Below are 14,564 nucleotides of genomic sequence, written 5' to 3'. Positions count from 1 at the left end.
GCGGGACCGGCGTCACGAGGAGACAGAGGCCCTTCTGCTCTGCCTGGCGCTGTCCGTGTCTTCGCCCGGTTCGCGTGGCACCCCTCGCCCTCTCCTTGTTGAACCCCGCGTGTTTTTGTTTTTGTTTTTGTTTTGTTTTGTTTTTGCCGTGGCGCAGCGGGTCCGGCGGGCGCTGTGTGCGAACGCGCTCTCCTCGCCGGGCGCCATGCTCAGCGGTTTTTTTGACGTGCGTCACTTTTTCGTAGTGGCGTATAAGGATTCTGTGGGACAGATGTCCTCGTTTTTCCCATTGTGCAGACTGGGAAATAAGAGACTCAGAGATTAATACGTCCACCGCAGAGCCACAGCTGACAAGTGGTGGATCTGGATTTGAACCAAAGTTTACCTTGGTCTTTTTCACGGAATCTGTTATCTTTCTTGGCCTTTCTGAAAAGGAAAAACCTGGATCGAATTCCACCCAAACGAGTTGGGCCTAAATGGCCATTAAGCCACTTAAAATATGATGAAAAAACTGGATGGGTTTTAAGACGCTTGGCAAAGGAAAGGATGGTGGAGCAGGCATTTGCTCTCTCAGGCAAGGCTTGAGAAGGAAGCAAACGCAGTACGCTTTTAATAAAGCTCACCCCTCCTGCCCCCACAAGAAAAACCCCTGAGATTCTTATCTGCCTTCAGAACGACTTAGGTGTGGCAGGTTTCATCCTCCGTGCTTTACATAATTTCCTTTATTTACATAAAATACACAACTTAGATATTGTTAGGTACCCTCCCCCCTTTTTATAGATGAGAGCACTGAAGTTCAGAGAGGAGTGGGTGGCACTATCCAAGGTCACACAGGCAGTAAGTGTTGGATTTGGAATTCAAACCAGGTCTAGCTCATATGTCTTTGTTCCATCACATGTGTACCCTGTGTTCCAGGCAAAGCTGTCTGTTCTGTGGTATTCTTTGTTCTTCTCTAGGTGGGAGCAACTGTGTGATAGCCATCTTTGTATCCTCAGTTCTTTGTAGGGCCTAGTTGCTTAGAAAATACTTGTTACATCAGAACCCTCTGCTTCTCAGACACCAACCTAATAGAACATGTATCTCCTTTTCAGCAGCCATGAAGTTGAAGGACACAAAATCAAGGCCAAAGCAGTCAAGCTGTGGCAAATTTCAGACAAAGGGAATCAAAGTTGTGGGAAAATGGAAGGAAGTGAAGATTGACCCAAATATGTTTGCAGATGGACAGATGGATGACTTGGTGTGCTTTGAGGAATTGACAGATTACCAGTTGGTCTCCCCTGCCAAGAATCCCTCCAGTCTCTTCTCAAAGGAAGCACCCAAGAGAAAGGCACAAGCTGTTTCAGAAGAAGAGGAGGAGGAGGAGGGAGAGTCTAGCTCACCAAAGAAAAAGATCAAGTTGAAGAAAAGTAAAAATGTAGCAACTGAAGGAACCAGTACCCAGAAAGAATTTGAAGTGAAAGATCCTGAGCTGGAGGCCCAGGGAGATGACATGGTTTGTGATGATCCGGAGGCTGGGGAGATGACATCAGAAAACCTGGTCCAAACTGCTCCAAAAAAGAAGAAAAATAAAGGGAAAAAAGGGTTGGAGCCTTCTCAGAGCACTGCTGCCAAGGTGCCCAAAAAAGCGAAGACATGGATTCCTGAAGTTCATGATCAGAAAGCAGATGTGTCAGCTTGGAAGGACCTGTTTGTTCCCAGGCCGGTTCTCCGAGCACTCAGCTTTCTAGGCTTCTCTGCACCCACACCAATCCAAGCCCTGACCTTGGTACCTGCCATCCGTGACAAACTGGACATCCTTGGGGCTGCTGAGACAGGTAAGGGCAACTCCGGCCAAAGCAGGATTGCTTCTGGATTGAGCCCATAGCTGCTAATAGGCCAGATAATTGGGAGAGAGAAGAATGTTGAGAACATAACCACAAAAGCAACGCTGAATAAAGGTGTTTAGAAGTCAGCCCCTCTGGTTTGAAATATGCTCTTCTTGAATGGTATCCTAGCCAGATCACTTTTATCTCTCTCAGCTCTGTAGACCCCATTATCAACCAAATGGAGATAACAGTTTCTACCTCTTGCATTGCTGTGAGGGTTAAATGCCCCAGTAAACTAAAGCTTACACTGTACATTGGAAGTGGTCTGCAAATCGTAGTTTCTGCTGTTCTTGAGCCTTTTCTAAATAGCTCAAAGGGGTAAGGCAAGGCTAAGATCAGCCCTCTGGAGAGGTAGATCTTCATGAGTATAGGGAAGAACTGTCTAATTCTCAGGAGTTGTGCAAAGGTGAAAAGGGTTGCTGCTTTGGGAGTTGATGAGTTTCTTGTCATTGGAAGGATTTGAGTGTGGTGGATAGTCATTGGGTGGATTTTGTAAACAGATTCAGCTATGAAGTGTTAGGACTATGCTGTGTTTGAGGTTCCTGCAAGACTTTTGGAAGCAATGACAGGTTGACTTTGCCGGATAGACTAGACTGCTGACTTGGGGGAGGAACTAGTACTGCCTGGAACTATTGGTCTGTTTAGACCAGCAGTGTCCATTAGAAATACATACAGTCATCTCTTGATATCCATGGAGGATTGGTTCCAGGACCTCCCTTGGATACCAAAATCCATGGATGCTCAAGTCTCTGATATAAAATGGTGTAGTGCTTACATATAACCTATATAGGCACATCCTCCTGTATATTTTAAATCATCGCTCGATTACTTATAATATACAGCGTAGGTCTTATGTAAATTGTTACACCGTATTGTTTAGGGAATAATGACAAGAAAAGTCTGTACAGTGTTTAGTACAGATACAGTTTTTTTTTTTACCCCCCCGAATATTGTCGATCCACAGATGCAGAACCCACGGTTACAGAAGGGTGACTGTATAATGTGAAACACATAAGTAATTTAAAATTTACTAGGAGCCTCATTTTTTAAAAGTTAAAAACTAGTGAGATATTTTACATTCTTTTTTTTTTTTTTACTAAATTTTCAAAATCTGGTGTGTTTTAAACTTGCAGCACATGTCATTTTAGAGTAACTACATTTTAAGTGTTCAGTAGACACGTGCTTTGGGTTTCTGGAACAGTGGTCAGGAAACTCAGGATGACGTTCTGTGGCAGTCATATAGATGGAAGAGTGAGGAACTACAGGAAAGGGGAATGGAGATAATAACTTAGAACATTTACTGAGCATTTAAGATGTGTCATGCACTGTGTTAAGTGCTTTATGTTGATGAAATCGGTTGTCACAACCACCCTGGGGTAAGTACCATTATTCCCATGTTACAGATGAGAAAACTCAGCCTCACAGAGCATAGACAGCTTCCCTAAAATTACACAACTGAAATGGTAGTGTATGGGTTCCAGGCTAGTTCTGTGTGTTGTTAAGCATTCTGCTACACTGCTTTGGTATGTGCAGCAGAGTCCTGGAAGTAAGTCCCTGGAAGGCAGAAACAAGGTTTATATGAGCCGTTGTGGCCAGAGATTGACATTTGGATGTATACCACAGTTCCTGTCAGGTTGTGAATCTACAAGTCCGGAATTCAAAACGACTTGGATAAGTCATCCATCTGGGGCTGTGAACAGATCACTGCCCATGCAAGAATACATAGACCCTTAATGTGGGGATTAGGGGCATTGGTCCCCTGTGCAGTCGAAAATCCATGTAAAATTTTGAACTCCCCCCAGACTTAAACGCTAATAGCCTATTATTGGCTGGATGCCTTACAGATAACATAAGCAGTCTATTAGCACATATTTTGTATTATATACTTTATTCTTACAGTAACATAAGCTAGAGAAAAAATGTTATTAAGAAAATTGTAAGGAACAGAAAATATATTTACTATTCATTAAATGGAAGTGGATCATCATAAATGTGTTTATCTTCACTTTCAGTAGGCTGAGTAGAAAGAGGAGGGGTTGGTCTTGCTGTCTCAGGGTGGCTGAGGTGGAAGAAATTCTGTGTATAAGTGGACCCCCACCTTCAAATTTGTGTTAAAGGGTCAACTGTATATCCATTACCCCCAAAAAGATACCCTGGGTTTTTTTGTTGTCCCTCCCTCCCTCCCTCAGTTCTTGTTCCTCCTCAGGCAACCACTGATAGGCTTTCTATCACTATAGATTAATTTGCATTTTCTTTTTTTCTTTTTTTTTTTGAGACGGAGTCTCGCTCTGTCACCCAGGCTGGAGTGCAGTGGCCCAATCTCGGCTCACTGCAACCTCCGCCTCCTGGGTTCAAGTGATTCTCCTGCCTCAGCTTCCCGAATAGCTGGGATTACAGGCACTTGCCACCACATCTGGCTAATTTTTGTATTTTTAGCAGAGACGGGGTTTCACTATGTTGGTCAGGCTGGTCGCAAACTCCTGCCCTCATGACCTGCCTGCTTCGGCCTCCCAAAGTGCTGGATTACAGGTGTGAGCCACTGTGCCCGGCCTAATTTGCGTTTTCTAGAATTTTATATAATGAAATCATATAATATGTACTGGAGGGGGTGGTATCTGAGTCTTTGACTCAGCATAATTTGAGATTAAGCCATGTTATTACAATTACTAGTAGTTCATTCCTTTTTAGTGATGAATAGTATTCCAATGTGTGGGTAGAGCAGTTTGTTCATCTATTGATGGACATTTGTGCTTTTTCTTGTTTTTGGCTATTACAAATATAGTTATTGTAAATACTGTTGTACCAGTCTTTGTATGGATATGTGCTTTAATTTCTATTGGGTAAATACCTAGGTGTGGAATGGCTAGGTCTTGTGGTAAATGTAACTTTTAAAGAGTTTTCCAAAGTGATTATACCATTTTACGTTGTCACTAAGTGGTATGAGTTCAAGTTGGTCCATATTCTTGTCAATAACTAGGTATGCTCAGTCTTTAATTTTATTTTAGACTTTTAAAATTTTACTATTATTTCCTTGTCATTTGAATTTGCATTTCCCTAGTGACTAGCAATGTTGAGCATTTTAGCATATGCTTATTTGTCTGTTTGATTATTTTGCCCATTTTTAAAATAGGGATGTTCTGTTGTAGAGTTTTGGGAGTTCATTGTGTATTCTAGATACATGTCCTTTATCAGATGTGAGATTTGCAAATTTTTCTCCCAGTTCGTGGCTTACCTTTTCATTCTCTTAACAGTGTTTTTCAAAGAGCAGAAAGTCTTTATTTTGATGAAATCCAAATTAGCCTTGTCTTTTATGAATTTATGCTTTTGGTGCCGTTGGTGTTTTATCTAAGAACCTTTTGCCTAATTCAAGATCACAAAGATTTCTCCTGTGTTTTGTTCTAGAAGTGTTAATAGTCTTAGGTTTTATGTTTTGGTCTCTGATCCTTATTGAGTTAACTTTTATTTAGAGTGAGAAGTATGGATCAAAGTTTGTGGGTTTTTCTGCATATGGCTAATTATTTCAGCACCATTTGTAGAAAAACTATTCTTTCTCCACTGAGTTGACTTTGCATCTTTGTTCAAAGTCTGTGACCATATAGGTGTGGGTCTTTCTCTAGAGTCTTTTTGTTTTCTGTTGATCTGTTTGTCTAGTCTTTATGTCAGTTTCTTATTCTCTTGGTTATAATAGCTTTATAATAAGTCTTAAAATCAGGTAGTATGAGTCCTCTAACTTTGTTCTTTTTAAAAGTTATTTTGACTGTTGTAGGCCTTTGCCCTTCCATATGGATTTTAGAATCCGTTATATCAGTTTCTACAAAAAAAGTAACCCGATATCTGGATTGGGATTCTGTTGATTACAGAGCAAATTGAGGATAGATGACGTCTTAACAATATTTAATTTTCCAGTCTATGAATATGGTATCTTTCCATTTCTTTAGATCTTTAACTTTTCTTAGCAATGTTTTAAAATTTTCAGTATATAGATTTTTCACATCTTATGTTAGATTTATCCTTAAGCATTTTATATTTTTGATTCTATTGTAAATGGTAATTTAAAATTTTTTATTTCCCATTGTTTGTCGCCAATAAGTAGAAATATGATGGATTTTTGTATACTGATCTTGTGTCCTGCAACTTAGTTCCACCAAGTAGTTTTCTGAGGATTCCATGGTATTTTCTGCAAAGATGATCATTATCCAGTCTTGGATGCCTTTTGTTTTTCTTGTTGTATTGCAGTGGCTAACACCTTTAGCAGAATTTTGAATTGTAGTGGTAAAGTGAGCATTATTGCTTTGTGTTTGATCTTCTGGGGAAAACATTTAGTCTTTCACCATTAAGTCTGATCTTAGCTGTAGGTTTTTTGTAGATGCTTTTTATCACGTTGTGGAAGTTCTCTTTGATTTCTCATTTGCTGAGAGGTTTTATCAGAGATGGATGTTGGATATTTTTCAAATGCTTTTTTACTGCATATATTGAAATAGGTGGTTTTTCATTTTTAATCTGCCAATGTGGTGAATGACATTGATTTTCAATTATGAAATTAGACTTACATTCCTGGGATAAACTGAACTTGGTCACAATATACTATTCTAATTATATTTTGTTGGATTTGATTTGCGAAAATTTTGTTGAGAATTTTTGAACTTATGTTCATGGGATATTTGTAGTTTTCTTGTAATGTTTTGGTGTTGGAATCAGTAATGTAGCTTCAGAATGATTTCTGAAGTATTCTGTTCAGTTTTCTGAAAGAATTTATACAGGATTGACATTTTATACCCAACTTAAATTTTTGGTAGAATTCATCTGAGCCTGTACTTGTCTTTGTAGGAAGATTTTTGACTACAAATTTACTTTGTTTAATAGATTAGAGATATTTGTGTTACTTATTTTTTTCTCTTTTTTTTTTTTGAGACGGAGTCTCGGTCTGTTGCCCAGGCTGGAGTGCAGTGGTGCGATCTCGGCTCACTGCAAGCTCTGCCTCCTGGGTTCACACAATTCTCCTGCCCCAGCGTCCCAGGTAGCTGGGACTACAGGTGCCCACCACCATGCCCGGCTAATTTTTTGTATTTTTAGTAGAGACAGCGTTTCACCGTGTTAACCAGGATGGTCTCAATTTCCTGACCTCGTGATCTGCTCGCCTCGGCCTCCCAAAGTTCTGGGATTACAAGCATGAGCCGCCACACCCGGCCACTTATTTTTTTCTTGAGTGACTGTTTTCTACTTGCAGTTCTATTAGTTTTTGTTTCATGTATTCTGACAATCAGTTTATGTGAATACATGTTTTATGGATTAAAACATTAGATTATTATTATATCCTCTAAATGAATTGGCTTGTTATCGTTATGAAATGGCCCCCTTTATCCTTAGTAATTTTTTTGTGTTCTAAAATGTCCTTTGGTATTGATGCAGCCAGTCCAGCTTTATTGATTAATGTTAGCATGGTGTGTGTTTTTCAATACTATTACTTTCCCTTATTTATATTTAATGTGAATTTCTTATAGGCAGCATATAAATGGGTCTTGCTGTTTAATCAGACAATTCGTGTCTTTGAGTTGAATTATTGAAGCCAGGCATGGTGGCTCACATCTGTAATCCCAGCACTTTGGGAGGCCAAGGCATGTGGATCACTTGAGGCCAGGAGTTCAAAACCAGCCTGGCCAACATGGTGAAACTGTCTCTACTAAAAATACAAAAAAATAGCCAGGCGTGGTGGCATGTGCCTGTAGTCCCAGCTGCTTGGGGGGCTGAGCCACAAGAATTGCTTGAACCCAGGGGGCGGAGGTTGCAGTGAGCTGAGATTGTGCCACTGCACTCCATCCTGGGTGACAGAGTGAGACTCTATCTCAAAAAAAAAAAAAAAAGAAAAAATTAATTGAGTTACTGAGATTATTTACGTTTAATGATTATTGATAATGGTTGGGTTTACTTATTTATTTTTTGACTGATAGCATACCTGATTTATTTATTTTTTTCACATTTCTGTTTTTTATTTTTAAATTTTTTTTCCTTTTCTATGTTTAGATGTTTATTTTTAATTTTTTAAAATTTTTCCATAAGTTATTGGTGTACAAGTGGTATTTGGTTACATGAGCAAGTGTTTTTGTTTGTTTGTTTTTTGAGACGGAGTCTTGCTCTGTCACCCTGGCTGGAGTGCAGTAGTGCTATCTCAGCTCACTGCAATCTCCACCTTCTGGGATCAAGCCATCCTCCTGCCTCAGCCTCCCAAGTAGCTGAACTACAGGCATGTGCCACCATGCCCGGCTACTTTTTGTATTTTTAGTAGAGACAGGGTTTCACCACATTGGCCAGGTTGGTCTTGAACTCCTGAACTCAAGTAATCTGCCCGCCTCGGCCTCCCAAAGTGTTGGGATTACAGGCATGAGCCACTGTGCCAGTTTAGTGGTGATTTGTGAGATTTTGGTGCACCTATCACCCGAGCAATATACGCTACACCATATTTGTAGTATTTCATCCCTCGCCCCTCTTTCATTCTTCCCCCCAAGTACCCGGAGTCCATTGTATCATTCTTATGCTTTGGCATCCTCATAACTTAGTCCTGCATATCAGTGATAACATACGATGTTTGGTTTTCCATTCCTGAGTTACCTCACTTAGAATAATAGTCTCCAGTCTCATCCAGATCACTGCAAATGCTGTTAATCCATTCCTTTTTATGGCTGCATAGTATTCCATCCTGTATATACCACAGTTTCTTTATCTACTCGTTGATTGATGGGCATTTGGGTTGGTTCCATGATTTTGCAATTGTGAATTGTGCTGCTATAAAATTATGTGTGAAAGTATCTTTTTTGTATAATGACTTCTTTTCCTCTGGGTAGATACCCAGTAGTGGGATTGCTGGATCAAATGGTAGTTCTACTTTTAGTTCTTTAAGGAATCTCCACGCTGTTTTCCATAGTGGCTATACTAGTTTGCTTTCCCACCAGGACGTAGAAGTGTTCCTTGTTCACCACATCCATGCCAGCATTGTTTTTTTTTTGAGATGGAGTTTCGCTCTTGTTGCCCAGGCTGGAGTGCAATGGCGCAATCTCGGCTCACTGCAACCTCTGCCTCCCGGGTTCAAGTGATTCTCCTGCCTCAGCCTCCCGAGTAGCTGGGATTACAGGCATGCGCCACCATACCCAACTAATTTTGTATTTTTAGTAGAGACGTGGTTTCTCCATGTTAGTCAGGCTGGTCTCAAACTCCCGACCTCAGGTGATCCGCCCATCTTGGCCTCCCAAAGTTCTGCGATTACAGGTGTGAGCCACTGTGCCCGGCTTTTTTTCTTTTTTTAAGTCAAAGGCTCACTCTGTTGCCCAGGCTGGAGTGCAGTGGCACAATCTTGGCTCACTGCAACCTCCGCTTCCCAGGTTCAAGTGATTCTCCTGCTTCAGCCTCCTTAAGTAGCTGGGATTACAGGTGCCTGCCACCATGCCCGACTAATTTTTGTATTTTTAGTAGACATGGGGTTTCACCATGTTGGCCAGGCTGGTCTCGAACTCCTGACCTCAGGTGATCTGCCCACCTCAACCTCCAGAAGTGCTGGGATTACAGGCATGAGCAACCGTGCCTGGCTGCCAACATCTACTGTGTTTTGATTTTTTGATTATGGCCATTCTTGCAGGAGTAAGGTGGTATCACATTGTGGTTTTGCTTTGCATTTCCCTGATCATTAGTGATGTTGAGCATTTTTTCATGTTTGTTGGCCATTTGTGTATCTTCTTTTGATAATTGTCTATTTATGTCCTTAACCCACTTTTTGATGGGATTTTTTTTTCTTACTGATTTGTTTGAGTTTGCTGTAGATTCTGGATATTAGTCCTTTGTCAGATGTATAGATTGTGAAGATTTTCTTCCACTGTGTGGGTTGTCTATTTAGTTTGCTGACTGTTCCTTTTGCTGTACAGAAGCTCTTTAGTTTAATTAGGTCCCAGGTATTTATCTTTGTTTTTATTGCATTTGCTTTTGGGTTCTTGGTCATGAAATCCTTGCCTAAGCCAATGTCCAGAAGGGTTTGTCCAATGTTAATTTTATGGAATTTATATAGTTTCAGGTCTTAGGTTTAAGTCCTTAATCCATCTTGAGCGGATTTTTGTATAAGGTGAGAGATGAGGATCCAGTTTCATTCTCCTACAGGTGGCTAGCCAGTTATCCCAGCACCATTTGTTGAAAACGATGTCCTTTCCCCACTTTATGTTTTTGTTTGCTTTGTTGAAGATCAGTTGGCTGTAAGTATTTGGGTTTATTTCTGGGTTCTCTATTCTGTTCCATTGGTCTTTGTGCCGATTTTTATACCAGTATCACTGTTTTGGTGACTATGGGCTTATAGTATAGTTTGAAATCAGGTAGTGTGATGCCTCCAGATTTGTTCTTTTTGCTTAGTCTTGTTTTGGCTATGCAGGCTCTTTTTTGGTTCCATATGAATTTTAGAATTGTTTTTTCTAATTCTGTGAAGAATGATGGTGGTATTTTGATGAGATTGCATTGAATTTGTAGATTGCTTTTGGCAACAGTCATTTTCACAATATTGATTTTACCCATCCATGAGCGTGGGATGTGATGTGTTTCCATTTGTTTCTGTTGTCTGTGATTTCTTTCAGCAGTGTTTTGTAGTTTTCCTTGTGGACGTCTTTTGACTCCTTTGTTAGGCATATTCCTAAGTATTTTTTTTTTTTTGCAACCATTTTAAAAGGGATCGAGTTCTTGATTTGATTCTCCACTTGGTCGCTGTTGGTGTATAAAAGAGCTACTGATTTGTGTACATTAATCTTGTATCCGGAAAGTTTGCTGAATTGTTTATCAGTTTTAGGAGCTTTCTGGAGGAGTCCTTAGGATTTTCAAGGTAAATGATCATATCATCAGCAAACAGTGCCAGTTTGACTTCCTCTTTACTGATTTGGATGCCCTTTATTTTTTTTCTCTTGTCTTATTGCTCTGGCTAGGACTTCCAGGACGATGTTGAAGAGGAGTGGTAAGAGTAGGTGGGCATCCTTGTCTTGTTCCAGTTCTCAGAGGGAATGCTTTCACCTTTTCCCCATTCAGTATTATGTTGACTGTGGGTTTGTCATAGAAGGCTTTTATTACATTAAGGTGTGTCCCTTGTATGCCAATTTTGCTGAGAATTTTAATTGTAAAGGGATGCTGGATTTTGTCTAATGCTTTTTCTCCATCTATTGAGATCATGTGATTTTGGTTTTTAACTCTGCTTATGTGGTATACCACATTTATTGACTTGCATATGTTAAACCATCCCTGCATCCCTGGCATGAAACCCACTTGATCATGGTGGGTTATCTTTTTGATATGTTGTTGGATTTGGTTAGCTAGTATTTTGTTAAGGATTTTAGGATCTATGTTCATCAGGGATATCAGTCTGTAGTTTTCTTTTTTGGTCGTGTCCTTTCCTGGTTTTGGTATTAGGGTGATGCTGGCTTCATAGAATGAATTAGGGAGGGTTCCTTCTTTCTCCGTCTCGTAGAATAGTGTCAAAAGGATTGGGACCGGTTCTTTGAATGTCTGGTAGAATTCTGTTGCAAATCCGTCTGGTTCTGGACTTTTTTTTGTTGGTAATTTTTTAATTACCATTTCAATCTTGCTGCTTGTTATTGGTCTGTTCAGGGTATCTCATTCTTCCTGACTTAAGCTAGGAGGGTTTTTTTTTCCAGGAATTTATCCATCTTTTCTAGGTTTTCTAGTTTATCTGTGTAAAGGTGTTCATAGTAGCCTTGAATGATCTTTCTTATTTCAGTGGTTTCAGTTGTAATATCTCCTGTTTTGTTTTATAGTGAGGTTATTTTGATTTTCTCTCTTCTTTTCTTGGTTAATCTTGCTAATGGTCTGTCAATTTTATTTATCTTTTCAAAGAACCAGCTTTTTGTTTTGTTTATCTTTTGTTTTTTTGTTTGTTTGTTTCAATTTCATTTAGTTCTGCTCTGATCTTGGTTATTTCCTTTCTTCTGCTGGGTTTGGGTTTGGTTTGTTCTTGTTTCTCTAGCTCCTTGAGATGTGACCTTAGATTGTCTGTTTGTGCTCTTTCAGACTTTTCGATGTAGCCATTTAGGGCTATGAACTTTCCTCTTAGTGCTGCCTTTGCTGTATCCTAGAGGTTTTGATATGTTGTGTCATTATTGTCATTCAGTTTGAAGAATTTTTAAATTTACAAACTGATTTTGTTTTTGACCCAATGCTCATTCAGGAGCAGGTTATTTAATTTTCATGTATTTGCATGGTTTTGAAGGCTCCTTTTAGAGTTGATTTCCAGTTTTACTCCACTGTGGTATGAGAGAGTGCTTGATATAATTTCAATTTTCTTAAATTTATTGAGGCTCATTTTATGGCCTATCATATGGTCTATCTTGGAGAAGGTTCCATGTGCTGTTGAATAGAAGTATATTCTGCAGTTGTTGGATGAAATGTTCTGTATATATCTGTTAAGTCCATTTGTTCCAAGGTATAGTTTAAATCGATTGTTTCCTTGTTGACTTTCTGTCTTGATGATCTGTCTAGTGCTGTCAGTGGAGTATTGAAGTCCCCCACTATTATTGTGTTGCTGTCTGTCTCATTTCTTAGGTCTGTTAGTAATTGTTTTGTAAATTGGTGAGCTCCAGTGTTAGGTGCATATATGTTTAGGATTTTGATATTTTCCTGTTGGACAAGGCCTTTTACCATTATATAATGTCCCTCTTTGTCTGTTTTAACCATTGTTGCTTTAAAGTTTGTTTTGTCTGATATAAGAATAGCTACCCCTGCTTGCTTTTGGTGTCCATTTGCATCAAATGCCTTTTTCCACCCCTTTACTTTAAGTTTATGTGAGTCCTTATGTCTTAGATGAGTCTCCTGAAGGCAGCAGATAGTTGGTTGATGAGTTCTGCATCCATTCTGCAGTTCTTTATCTTTTAAGTGGAGCATTTAGACCATTTCCATTCAATGTTAGTATTGAAATGTGAGGTACCCTTGCGTTCCTCATGCTCTTTGTTGCCTGTGTACTTTAGTTTTGTTTTTTTGTTTTTGCTTTTTAACTTGTATTTCTGCATCCTGTGTGATTTTTACTTTATACTTTAAAGAGGTTGTTCTGTTTTGATACGTCTCCAGGGTTTGTTTCAAGATTTAGAGCTCCTTTTAGCAGTTCTTGTAGTGGTGGCTTGGTAATGGCAAATTGTCTCTACATTTGTTTATCTGAAAACAATTGTATCTTTCCTTCATATATGATGCTTAGTTTTGCTGGATACAAAATTCTTGGCTGAAGATTGTTTTGTTTGAGGAGGTTGAAGATAGGGCCCCAGTCCCTTCTAGCTTGTAGGGTTTCTCCTGAGATGTCTGCTGTTAATCTGATAGGTTTTCCTTTATAGATTATCTGGTGCTTCTGTCTCACAGCTCTTAAAATTCTTTCCTTCGTCTTAACTTTGTATAACCTGATGACAGTGTGCCTAGGTGAAGATCTTTTTGCAGTGAATTTCCCAGGTGTTCTTTGTGCTGCTTGTATTTGGATATCTAGGTCTCTAGCAAGGCTGGAGAAGTTTTCCTCAATTATTCCTCCAAATATGTTTTCCAAGCTTTTAGCATTCTCTTCTTCCTCAGGTACACCAATTATTAGGTTTGGTCATTTAACATAATCCCAGACTTCTTAGAGCCTTTGTTCATTTTTTCTTATTCTTTTTTCTTTGTCTTTCTTGGATTGGGTTAATTTGAAGATCTTGTCTTTGAGCTCTGAATTTCTTTCTTCTGCTTGTTCAGTTCTATTGCTGAGACTTTCCACAGCATTTCACATTTCTAAAAGTATGTCTAGAGTTTCCTGAATTTTTTATTGTTTTCTCTTTATGTATTTCCTTTAATATTTCTCCCTCCACTTCTTGTATCATTTTTTGGATTTCCTTGCATTGAGGCTTTATCTTTCTCTGGTCCCTCCCTGATTAGCTTAATAACTAACCTCCTGAATTGTCTTTCAGGTAAATCAGGGATTTCTTCTTGGTTTGGATCCATTGCTGGTGAACTAGTATGATTTTTTGTTGGGGGCTTGTTTTGTCATATTACCAGGGTTGGTTTTCTGGTTCCTTCTCATTTGGGTAGGCTTTTTCAGAGGGAAGGTCTAGGGCTGAAGGCTGTTGTTCAGATTCTTTTGTCTCATGGGGTGTTCCCTTGATGTAGTACTCCCCCTTTTCCTATGGATGTGGCTTCCTGTGAGCCAAACTGCAGTGATTGTTGTCTGTCTTCTGGGTCTAGCCACCCAGCAAATCTACCCGACTCTGGGCTGGTACTGGGAGTTGTCTGCACAGAGTCCTGTGATGTTAACTGTCTATGGGGCTCTCAGCCATGGATACCAGCGCCTGTTCCGGTGGAGATGGCTGAGGGTGTGTTGGACTCTGTGAGGGTGCTTAGCTTTGGTAGTTTAATGCTCTGTTTTTGTGTTAGTTGGCCTCCTGCCAGGAGGTGGCACTTTCCAGAAAGCATCAGCTATAGTATGGAGAGGGACCAGCGGTGGGTAGGGCCCTAGAACTCCCAAGATTATATGCCCTTTGTCTTCTGCTACCAGGGTGGATAGGGAAGGACCATCATGTGGGGGCAGGTCTACGCCTGCTCTGACTCTTCTTGGGTGGGTCTTGCTGTGGCTGTTGTGGGGGATGGGGGTAAGATTCCCAGGTCACTGGAGTTGTGTACCTAGGAGGATTATGGCTGCCTCTGGTGAGTCATGCAGGTTGT

General features: G+C 39.9%; 1 protein-coding gene across 2 annotated transcripts in view; it reads left to right on the top strand.

Moving 5' to 3' along the window:
- DDX24 (DEAD-box helicase 24) overlaps positions 1-14,564 on the top strand; it is a 33,005-nt gene that overhangs the window by 3,104 nt on the left and 15,337 nt on the right. Inside the window, exon 2 of one of the 2 annotated variants that reach the window (XM_003832808.6) lies at positions 1,092-1,814. In XM_003832808.6, the coding sequence (XP_003832856.1) occupies positions 1,097-1,814 (718 nt within the window). In that variant the 5' untranslated portion in view covers positions 1,092-1,096. The remainder of the gene's footprint in view (positions 1-1,091; positions 1,815-14,564) is intronic. The other variant, XM_008958240.3, reaches the window with a different exon arrangement.

This window comes from Pan paniscus, chromosome 15 (genome assembly GCF_029289425.2).
Source record: "Pan paniscus chromosome 15, NHGRI_mPanPan1-v2.0_pri, whole genome shotgun sequence".
In the NCBI taxonomy this organism is placed as follows: Eukaryota; Metazoa; Chordata; class Mammalia; order Primates; family Hominidae; genus Pan; species Pan paniscus.
The sequence above is the reverse complement of the archived record's forward strand: the minus strand, read 5'-3'. Positions and strand labels throughout refer to the sequence as shown.